At 41.7% G+C, this 12,191-nt stretch overlaps 1 protein-coding gene across 5 annotated transcripts in view; it reads right to left on the bottom strand.

The window, feature by feature from the left end:
* Window positions 1–12,191, bottom strand: part of ATXN7 (ataxin 7) — a 136,972-nt gene that overhangs the window by 46,334 nt on the left and 78,447 nt on the right. For all 5 annotated transcript variants that reach the window (XR_004383832.1, XM_032867316.1, XM_032867311.1 and 2 more), the window contains one exon: window positions 2,971–3,075. Coding sequence is in view for 4 of the 5 variants with exons in the window: in XM_032867316.1 (XP_032723207.1) it covers window positions 2,971–3,075 (105 nt within the window). In the remaining variant the exon portion in view is untranslated. The remainder of the gene's footprint in view (window positions 1–2,970; window positions 3,076–12,191) is intronic.

The raw sequence follows: 12,191 nt of genomic DNA, 5'->3' as shown, positions 1-12,191 counted from the left end.
CACATCGGGCTCTCTACTCCATGGGGAGCCTGCTTTGCTTCCTCCTCTCTCTCTCTGCCTGCCTCTCTCTGCCTACTTGTGATCTCTGTCTGTCAAATGAATAAATAAAATCTTAAAAAAATAAAAAAAATAAATAAACACAAAATTGGCAAAGCTTATTTAAAAAAAAAAAAAAAGTTGAAAACAGAGCTACCCTACAACCCAGCAATCTCACTACTGGGTATTTACCGTAAAGATACAAATGTAGTGATTCGAAGGGGCACGTGCACCTGAATGTTTATAGTAGCAATGTCCACAACAGCCAAACTATGGAAAGAACCTAAATGTCCATCAACAGATGAATGGATAAAAAAGATGTGTGGTGTGTGTGTGTGTGTGTACATACATATGTATATATGTATGTATGTACACACACACACACACACACACACACACACACACAATGGAATACCATGCAGCCATCAAAAGAAATGAGATCTTGCCATTTGCATTGATTTTATATCCTGACACTTTACTGAATTCCGGTCCTCAATTTCTTTCATGAGGCCATTTGCAATGACGTGGATGGAACTAGAGGGTATTATGCTGAGCGAAATAAGTCAGAGAAAAACAATTATCATATGATCTCCCGGATGTGAGGAATTTGGAAGGCAGAGCTGGGGGTTTTGGGGGGTAGGGAAGGAAAAAATGAAACAAGATGGGATCGGGAGGGAGACAAACCATAAGAGACTCTTAATCTCACAAAACTGAGGATTGCTGGGGGGTGGGGGGTAGGGAGAGAGTGGCTGGGTTATGGACACTGGGGAGGGTATGTGCTATGGTAAGTGCTGTGAAGTGTGTAAGCTTGATGATCCACAGACCTGTATCCTTGGGGCAAATAACACATTATATGTTAATAAAAATAATTAATAAATTAAAAGTCTTTTCTGCATCTTCCACAATGGACATGCATTACACACCTAAAAACTAAAGGAAAACATTTGCATATGGGACAACAAATCCATTCTACTCTTCAGAATCACCTAACCTGAGGCAATTTTCTCCAAGAAGCCTTTTCATCGAAAAGCAATTTGTGTTCCTCCTTGTTCTTAAGGCCCTTGACTGTTTTTTGACGTTAAACACAAACCTGCCTGTACCCACAGTTGTACTTTTCTCTCTCCCTCATCCTTATTATGTGTCAGGCATTGTATGAGGAGCTTTACCATGTTGTTTCATTTGTGGTCACTGAGAACCTATGAGGTTGCTATTACCATTCTGACATTGTAACAAAGGAAGCTGAGGTTGGAAAACTTGCTCAGGGCAAATGAACAACTTAGGGTTCTTGCCAGTTTAAATTTAAATCCAGTCTAGTTTGGCTTCAAAATCCTGAACTCCAAAATACTTGGCAATTGATTAACTGCATTTTCCAATACTAACCTCTATGACTCTTTATCAGGAAGATAGTATCTTATTCAGCTTTGTTCTCACTTTAGAGCCTACCCAGGGCTTCACTCAGAATCAGACACTCAGAAAGCCTTTTTCTGGTTACATAAAAAAATCGATTCCTATGGGAAAACATAGTGGGATGTTGATATGATGGCATGCCTCTTAAAATAACTGTTGTCCCAACAACAAGCCTTTTTAAGTTTTAGCCTTAAAATGAATCTCAAAGCTATGCTGTCTCCTCAACTCTAGGGCCCCACATTAGCCTTAGTCTGTTACCATGTCTTGCACCTTGAACTCTTCCCAGCTTCTATCCTTCTCCTACAATTTATTCTCTGCAAATTCACCAGTGAGGTGGACCTGTGTTACTTACTTTCTTATAGAATAAGCCCTACAGTGCCTCCAAGCTGCTTCTTACTCTGCCCTTCAAGGCTGTGCATGATCAGGGTCCGGTCCCTGCCCACAAGGGCAGACCTCTCTAGTCTCTACTTCCATCCACTAACTACCCTCAACCTACGGCGGTCAGCTGTACACCAGCTCTTCCCTCCGTGTAAGAATGCACTTATTCTAGATTGCCACACGGGTGGCTCCATTCCATCACTTACAGCTCAGGTCACCAGGGTCACCTCCTCAGAAGCTTTGCTTAAACACTCTATCTATAGAAGGATCCCGTTTTTATTCTGTCTCAAGCTTGCATCTGTAGTAACGAGGACAATGAGGAATCAACTCACAGTTGTTTAAAAAGTACGTCTAGTTAGTTCTGCCTATCTCTTAAGCTAGGTTGTAAACTCCAAGGAGGTAAGTAAGGATCATACTATACACATCCTCATGCCTGAAATAAGGTGTTGCCCTCAAATACTTCTGAGCTATTACTGAACCCAACTGGGTATAAAACTATGTCTTTAGGTGCCATTATGACAAAGCAAAACCATCTTATTTGGATTCTTCCATGATCAAACACCCAGACACCAGGCTTGGAGCCTAGAAGCCCAGGGATGGCTCAGGGGTTCATGAAATCTCTAAAGACACATTGCTTCATTTCTAAGTACACGTGCGTTTTAATGGAAAAGATGTGATAGTTTCATCATATTCACAAACCGAACATAATGTCAAGCTGGATTTAGAACTTCTGAACTTGGAAGTTTCAAAATCACATTTCCTTTAAGAAGATATGTATCCACACTGTGTATACATAATTTTACCAACCACTAAATTCACAACCATGAGGTCTAGAAGGAAATAAACCTTTCACTATGCTGACTCAATATTTCAAAAGAGATTTTATAAAATATATTTTCCTTGTGTAATTTCAATAAATTAGAAAATACACATCACTTTTAATAAAATTCAGAAAACACACATCACTTTTAATAAAATTCAGAAAACACCCAACATCTAATAGGCATTAACCCATTCGATGAATTAGAAAGCCTAGCTCCTGACAGAGGGAGGAATATTATAGCCTATCCATGCTGTCACTGGCCTTCAGTTTAATCCTGCTTTACCTTTTACCCTCTAATAATGATTTTTAAATGGTTAAGCACTTACCGTAATGTGATTGAAATGCCTGCGGTTTGACAACCTGATTACAGTCGTTACACACCACCAAGTAGAAATCATCGTGGGCTGGACACAGACCAAATATTGGCATGTCTGCAACAAAGAAAGAGAGTATCACTCATCTGGTTCTGATTAATATGAAACCATTTAGCTAGCAATACTTTCTAAAGCTGTTGCCTAAGATGAAGTACACCAGTTCAAATACTACTCCAGTGACATTTAAAAGTAACTGATGTGCCACCATAACTATTAAGAGAGAAATCAAATCAGGCTTACAGAAACACTGTTCAGAAAGTTAAAATAAAACACACCAAAAATCATCAGTATGAGGTGAAAGAGACAAATCTATTAAAATGCAAACAATGAATACACTCACACAATAAAGCAACTTTAGATGAACTCCACCAAGGGTTATGGGTAAGAATCTGTACCACATAAAATGCTTAGCAATTCATAAAGCTGTATCATCTAATGGTTTTGTTTAACTATGCATCCTATTCCAGCCATCTGGTTTCTGAGTTCTATGGAACCGTTAAGAAAGGAAGCAAAGGTTTCAATGAAGAGTAAAACTGCTGGTCTGGTCAGCATGTAATACCAAAAAAATTATTTTTATACTCTTTTTCAGGTCACAAGAACCTCTAGTCCTTTTGCTCACATACTGATGTCCCTGAACTCATGGAACTTTGGTACAAACACAGTATTTCACACATTAATCTCAGTTCAGTTACTAGAATAGGGCAAGATACAAGTTAATTAAAACACAAATGTAAAACTAAACTATCTGCATGTACACAGAAACTGAGTGTGACTTCATATTTGGTAATATGTGGTTAACTAAAAAGTCCTAACCATGAATAATTACTTAAAAATAATCTAGGTAGGGAACAGTGCTAACATTTCAGATTCAGAATCTAATCTCTTAAATATTTCAAAATTGGTGAATTTAGGGGTGCCTGGCTGCCTGAGTCAGTAGAGCATGGGACCCTTGGTTTCTGGGTCGTGAATTCAAGCCCCACATTGGCACAGAGATTTAAAAGAAAAAAAAAGACAATTGCTGATTTTAAGTATTGCACACTATCTAGAATATCTGCAATGAATGGATAATTAGCACATTTCAATTAGACAAATAGTTTAGTAGACCAAATACCAAGTTTAAAGGGGAAAAAAGATCCAAAACTAATTGGCATCTGTTTTCTTTCCTGTAAGATCTGATTTCACGTTTTCTCCAGCTTGGGTGATCATGGTAGTTTTACAGGAAAAAGAAAATGCCCTGAGGAGATGTAAAGTGATCATAGTCTCAAAGCATCAAATGACTGATCTAATATCTACACATGGATATAGCTCAGATTTTCTTAAACAGTTTCTATTACACTGAACTGCACAGATTGCAGGCTATAAATCTGAAATATACCAGGGACCAACAAGCTTCTGGGACACAATGGCAGCACTGAGCAGTTTCTAGGTGCTATGATCTTGTTCTTTTCTCACAACTACCTAGGTCGATACCATTACAACCCCTCTAAAAAGGAGGAAACTGATTCACAGAGAGATGAAGTACTTTGTCTACGTCAGTAGCCGGGATTCCATTCTGACTCACAACAATGGCTTGGATCTGGTCCCTTGAAGATCAGAGGAACGTGATTTCTAGAAATTCCTTCCAGTTTCCACCTCCATTAAGTTGGAATGTCAGAGCTGAACACCTCTGATAAACTGATTAGATAATGCAAGAAGCTTCTAGCAGACTACGACTTCTGTGACTAAGCTTAATAATTTAATGAAAAATAAGAACCAAACAAGGTGCTATTTTCCTTGAAAGCATGCCCACATTGAGTTAAAAATAGTACATGTAGGAGAAAAGGAAAGGTTATATCCCTGCAATGATCAACACGTAATAAGCCATTTTCCATGGCTACAATTTCTTGACATGACAGTTCATTTTAAAAATAAAATGTAAGTAGTTCCCTTTAAGTTCCATATACCCCTGTGCTAAATGCCTCCAATACAAGACCAATTAAGAAAGAAAATCTGAATTACAGAACACAGCATTCATAATTTACAGCTGTGAAGTATGAAATGTCTATAAATATCAAATCAACAGTTTAATTAATGAAATTGACTCAATTAGTTTTATTAATTAAATGGTAGTTAAAACAGCATTAAATTAAGTGGTCTCACTTTAGATTTAGGCGACTGCAATGTGCTGGTTTTGTGTGGTTTCCCACAGCACTCAATGTTAAGCAATGCTGTTTAAAATATATCACTTTCCCAGAAACCAAATACTTTGGGGAACAAGCCCCCTCCCACCCCTTTATAAATAAAACAACTTTAAAAAATTAAGAATTGTACCGATCCTTTCAAGTAATAGCAATTCAACTAGCCACAATAACCTTCATATAGAAAACTGTTCTTTTTTGCTGTGATTCCTTTCTTCCTTTTTCAAGATTCAGAAATACTAGTAAAAATAAGAAGGTAGGGTTCATTCTGTAAGGGACCAGGAATCTATACTTCTGGAAAAACTTCAATTTCCTCAATAACTTAAGACCGTGTGCAATCAATGATGACAGTAATGAGGATGAATAGTTGGTCCTTACTGAGAGACAGCTATGTACCAGGCCCTGAGCTAAAGACTTTATATATGGTCTATCCTACAATAAAATCCTCATTTTACTGATAGAGACATAAACTTGTCCACTATCACCCACCAAGAAAGCATAACCAGGACTCAAAATCAGGTGTGCTCCATGAGCTCAGTTCTTAATATCTCACCAGCGTATCACACTCCCTAAAAAGCCTGCCTGGGTGCGTGCGTGCGTGCGTGTTGTGTTGTGTTCACACACGTGCACGATACACACACACAATCCCCGTGGAAGGAAACATGGTACACTTAAATCCAATTCATGCTACCCTCAGAAATCAGGTTCCAGTTATGAAAATCTAAAGCAACTTTAATTTTAGCTTTCTAAATTCTTTACTTTCAGAGAACCATATTTGGAAGTAAGCTAGAAGATACAAAATAATTTCAATAAAATGTCTTCAGGAGAAAAAAAAAAAAAAGAGTTCTATATCCTTTTTCTGTACTGGGACATTCCAGAGGCCTTAGCAACAGGAACAGAATGTGGAATGTTGTGGCAACAGAGAAAATGAAATTTTTGTGAGAGACAGTATGTATGTTTCTGAATATTTTTAAAGCATAAGTTTATAATCAGCCTATCTACAAATTAACATAAAAAAATTGCCCAAATGCAAGGAGGTAAAAGACTGAATTACTCTGGAAAAAAAAAAAAGAAATAGAATTGATAAAAATTAGTTATTATTGAATTTTTTTTAAAGTTCATAAAATATACTGTAAACATACAACTTAGACTATTATATACTTCAAAATAATGAGAAGTTTTTAAATTGTACCTGGCTCCAGGGACTCTGAAGCAGTTTGAAAGAATGGATTTTATTGTGTGTAAGCCCTAAATCTTTTTCAGGATTCAGGTCACTCCAATCTTCCAGTTAGCAAGTAGCCCAGCACCCACATCTAGGCCATCATGTACTTTGGAGACCCCAGGCCAACACACTGGGAAGGGCTGGGTTTAAGCACATGGACACATGAGCATGTGTGCAGAACCTCCACAGGCAAACGTAGAATGAAGGCTCTTTGCCGAAACCCAGACCCTAAGCAGGAGGGAATGTATTCAGTTACTTTGGTGCTACTATCTCCATTCTGAGAACTGAGTCCAACAATAGAACATGTGTTTTGTAAACAAAGCATTCTACCTTTGCAGTACACTGGGTGTCCCCCTTCTCCCATGCTCCCCAATCCCCACATGCCAAAGACTCCCACATTTCCGTCTCTAGCCCAGATGGCTCCTGGGCTCTGTCTAGACTCATATATCCAACTGCCTACTAGACACTGCCATCTGGACGTCTTGTATACATCTCAAAAGGAAGAAGCATGTCCAATAGAACTCCACTTTCCACCCTGCCCTGTTCCTGCCCCACAAAACTTTCCCTCTCGTGGGTAAATGACTATCCATTCTCTTTGACTGCTCAAACTAAAAACCCAGGTGTCACCTCTGACTCCCCCTTCCCTCATAATTTTCAGGCCACCAGCATGTCTGCTCGGCTCTACTCTAAAATCTGCATCCACTTCCATCATCTACGCCAGTGCTGTAGAGCTTTCCATCAGTACCTTTCTGACTGGCTCTGGAAGAAGTCCATCTATCAGCTGGTCTACAGTCTCCTCTGCATGGCCGCCAGAGTGACTCTCTGAAGTTCTCCAGCAGATCACATCACTACCATTAACATTTCTCCAGTGGCTTCCCACTCCTCTGGGAATAAAATCTCAGCCCTTACCACAGCCCCCAGGGCCCTGCCAGATATTGATCCACCTCCCTCTCGCTCTGTACCCTGATTCCCTCCCTGCTCCTCTCTCCTTGGCTCACTCTGCTCCGGGCACATGTCCTCCACTCTCTCCTAGATAGACCCAGAAAGCTACTTTCAGTGAGGCTCTGCCCTCTCTCTTCATCAGATGCCTAGTACATTCACACACTGTCAGGTCTGGTTCAGCGGTCTTCCTGTCAAAGGGCTCCCCCTCTTCCGGCCCCCCAATTAGTTACTCTCCATCACAAATATCATTAGCAGAGTGGCTAACAGAGAGGATCACTCCCACCACTCTGAATCCAGTATGTCCTTAGGCAAGTCTATAAGCTCTTTGAACTTCAGTTTCTTCATGAGTCAAACGGTAATGATAAACAGTACCTAATTTACTGGGCACTTCACAAGACTGAAAGATTAAGAGGGTTAATATAGGGCACCTGGGTGGCTCAGTCAGTTAAGTGTCTGCCTTCAGCTCAGGTCATGATCCCGGGGTCCTGGAATCAAGTCCTGTATCAGGCTCCCTGCTCAGCGGGGGCTTTGCTTCTTCCTCTCCCTCTGCCCCTCCCCCTGCTAATGCACTTGCACTCTCTAATAAATAAATAAAATCCTTAAAAAAAAAAAAAACAGTTAATACATGCAAAGCTCTAGGAGACCTTAGATAGCACTCAAGCAACAGACCCCTTCCCAGCCTGTGAGATAGGAGTCACACACCCACACTACTGCTCAGGAAACTAAGGTACACAAATATTAAGACCTTATAAGCTAGTAAGTAGCAGAGTTGAAATTTGAACCCAGATGTGCGGGGCTTCTGTGCCCTGGCTATTTCCAATGTTCTCCCACAAACACCGCCTAAATCTGCCTCCTCCATGTCACTCCCACTGCCGATACCCATGGTGGTGGCCACCACACACCAGGACAGGTCTCACAGAACCAGAGTTTCTTCCCTTTTCTGGCTCCTCTACCCAACTGCCAAAGCTACAGACCTATAAAGCATCAAAGCTGTTCCTCTCCTTGAAGACCTCTGCTGGCTCCAAAATAGAGCTGGGACCTCTGACTAATCCCTCCTCAACCAAGGCCCCAGCACTCTGGCTTCTCCCATCGCTCTGGCCTGAGGCAACCTGCTCCAGTCTCACGACTGCCTGGCCTTCTCAGAGCCTGCCTTGTCTTCCCACAATCCTACCTTTTGGCCAGAACAGTTCCCGTTGCATGCAAAGCGCTCCCCTCTTCCTCCTGGAACTCCCACATTTAGTAAGAACCAGTTCCAGTGCCCTCTCTGCTGTGCTCTTACTCACACCATTCATTATCCCTCTGCAGCCCTTCGCTCACTGATTTATGACTTACGAATGTAAGTTACATGCAGACACCTCTGTAGTCCTGCCTGACAGACGACTCCTTGCCTTCCCCAGCACGGATCCTGAAGATGAGCTCTCGCTGTGTGCTTATGATGACAACCAGCACTGAGAACTCTTCCGTAGCTTCCGGTTGCTCTTAGGATAAAAACTGGCCCACGAGGCCTTGAACATCTTCGACCTGCCTCTCTCCCCACTGGCTCTTTGCAGCTGGCCCTTCCGGCCTTTGATTCTAGAGTACATCATGCTCTCTCCTGCCACAGTACCCAGGTACCTGCTGCTCCATCTGCCTGGAACCACCACCTTCTCCACATCATCACCTGGCTTGCTGCTTTACTCCATTCCTTCTCAGCCTTGAGGTCATGGTCCTGGAGACCTGGCTAGGCAGACCCTGTTACATGTTACCAGAGCAATGCCTTAGTTATTAGCCTTGCCACAATGCACCATGCTCAATTTTTAACAGTCCATCTAGCCGTGTGAACCTTGAAAAAGTTCTGTATTTGTCTGGCTTCCTGCTCTAGTGACAGTGCCTGATAATGCCTAACTTGACCAATAAGCAGCAGCAAATAATGTGTGTCATATATTACCTGATGAATAATAAGTGAAATATTAAAGTACCTGTGGGGCCATCATAAGTCAAGGCTATAATTAGGCCTTTATGTCACTGAATGACAGAGTCATCCACTAGAATTGGGCATACCATTTATTGATACACACATTCAAGGGTGAGAAGGTTTCCCTTGAACACATGATCAATCCCATTCCTGGAAGCCATTTCTGGAAAAAATATGCATCTCAGGGTCCGATTCTCAAACATGCACATCAGCAATTTCTCTTTCGCTAGTATGTCAGTGCAGTAGCTAAGGGCAGTTGTGGCGTCACTACTTAGATTCAAGTCCTTATTCTTCCTCTCACTGGCTGTGTGACCACGGTTTTACATTATTTAACCTCTTTGAAGATTTTATTTATTTATTTATTTGAAAGACAGAGATCACAAGTAGGCAGAGAGGCAGGCGGGGGATGGGGGGCGGGGAGCATGCTCCCCACTGAGCAGAGAGTCTGATATGGGGCTTGATCCCAGGACCCTGAGATCATGACCCAAGCCAAAGACAGAGGCTTAACCCACTGAGCCACCCAGGCACCCTTATTTAACCTCTTTGAACGTCAGTTTCCTCGTTGGTAAAATACAGTTAACAGGACCTATATTTCAGAGTGTTATTTTGAGGTTTAAATGAACTATCCACGGGGAGCACTCAGGGCTGAGCATGTTGTAAACACTCAACAAATGTGAGCAAAAACACAAAAACACAAAAATATATACATACTACCAATGTCTGCTGAAAGGGCCCCAGCTCTAATTAAACTCACAGAAGATTGATATATACACAAATAGGGACTATTTTACAATGGGAGCTGAATTCTCCAGTGGTCTCACGCTCCTACTGCTGGCTACACACTCCTCCCTGTTAAGTGACAAAAGGCAGCGGGGCAGCAGCGGAGGCTCGCTGGCACCCCTCTCCCTGTGGAGGGTCAGGGCCCATGCTTCAGAGTTTAAGCTATACCTTTGCAAGCCAGAAAGAATGCAAGGTAAGTGAGGAAGCCACATGCTAGAAAAGGTCACTCTGGCGTGAGTGTAGATCAACTTAGGTAATGGCAGGGGGGAAACAGATCGAAGACAGTGATCCCTAAGGGCTGATGCAACAGACTGAGACACAAAATGTCTGTGCAATGAAAATAGGGGAAACCTGGCTGAAGACAAGCTCTGGAGGACCCTGTCAAGCCCTCAGGAGATTGTGCGTGCAGTGTGAGGCCAAGGGGGGAAGCCAAAGATGGGTCCGCAGCTCCTCACTGCAGCTAACTTCACGTTAGCATGGACCATGAGAGACACTGCTGGAAGAACTTTGTTTGCAAAGACAACAGAGCTTCGTGGTTTAAGGCACAGCCTCTGGAGCCAGATTGGCTGCATTCAGATCCCAGCCACCTACGAGCTCAATTTCCCCACCTATAAATGGGTCAAGTAATTATAACCACCTTGTAAGTTGTTGAAGGGACCAACGAATATAAAATGCCTCAACAGTGCAAAGTATTTTAAAATGTGAGCCATTTTTTTATCATCTTGCCTATCACTGCTCTCTGGTCTTAGATCTAAACAGTAGCTATGTTCCCTTCCACCAATTCCAACCCCCACCCCCACAGCAACCAGTGATGTTCTTCCATTAAAATATCACCCAGTCTTCTTAACACCTTAGTGGTTCTCCAATGTATTCAGAATGAAAACCAATGCTTAGAAGGCCTTGCGTGACCTCTGCAACCTCAAGACATATTATTCACCCTATAATTTCCACTCCAGAATTCTCATCTCCTTGACAATTATACCAATATGCCAACCAATTGCTGTCCCACCTCAGGGCCCTTGCTAATTCTGTTCCCTCTGCCCGGAATGCTTTGCCTGGCTGGCTCCAGGTCTCAGCTTATATTCCAACAGAAGGACCTCCCCTGAACACCCCCGTTTGAAGCAGCCCCCTATCTCTTCAGATAATTCTTCTCTTTAGTCATTAGTTATTTCTTATTTGTGTTTTGGCTCTTTGGCCTAAGAGATAAGCTCCATCATGAGGGTGGGTATCATACCTGCACAGCATAGTGCCTGGCACACAGCAGGTGATTAATTAATCAAAAAAAATAATTAATTAATTAATTAATAATTTGAGCAAGCCCTCTTCATCAGACTTCCCAAGTTTAAATCCCAATGCCATCATCACTCACTAGGAGTGTGACCTTGGGCAAGTTCCCCTGCTTTGGTATTCTCATTCATAAATCAGAGATGATGCTAGTAGCTAACTTAATGGGTAGTTATAAGGATAAAGTTAGTATACATAAAGCTCTTAGAACTGTGTCTAACATGTGCTAGGTCTGCCTTGCCTATATTGATTCCAATTATTCCTACTTTTACGGTCAGTGAGCTACAGTGGCCACTACTTCCAATCTCTGCCATCTATAGCCAGCACCTCTTATAATATTATGTATTAAGTACTTACAAGCATCATGGCAAGTACTCTATATACATCATTCATTTATTCATGCATGTATTGAATCCCTGTGATGCCTAGACACCACCGGAGTACTGGATAGGTATCAGTGAACAAAAATCACAACAAGAAACCCTAAGAAGCATTAATACATAAGGCAAAAGTAGTAAGTTTATAGTTACTGAATGCTTCCTATGTTCCAAGTACAGCGTTAAGTATTAAGTCATTTGATCGTCACAATTACCTGCCTTTCAAGGTTAGTACCCCCACACTTCACAAAAAAAGCAAGAAAGGCACAAGATTACCTGCCTTAACTCACAGAGTCAATAGATAGAGGAGCCGGGATTTGAAGGTGGCTTTCAAAAGTACATGTTCTTCTCCAGCTCAGGACACAAGCCTCTCCATTATTCAGTGCCCTCCCTAACTCTCTCAGGATATCTCTGCTCTTCTGCCTTTAGTCAAAGTC

Source organism: Lontra canadensis, unplaced genomic scaffold, assembly GCF_010015895.1.
Source record: "Lontra canadensis isolate GAN:19392208 unplaced genomic scaffold, GSC_riverotter_1.0 scaffold34, whole genome shotgun sequence".
NCBI lineage: Eukaryota > Metazoa > Chordata > Mammalia > Carnivora > Mustelidae > Lontra > Lontra canadensis.
This window is presented reverse-complemented; position numbering and strand designations above follow the sequence as displayed.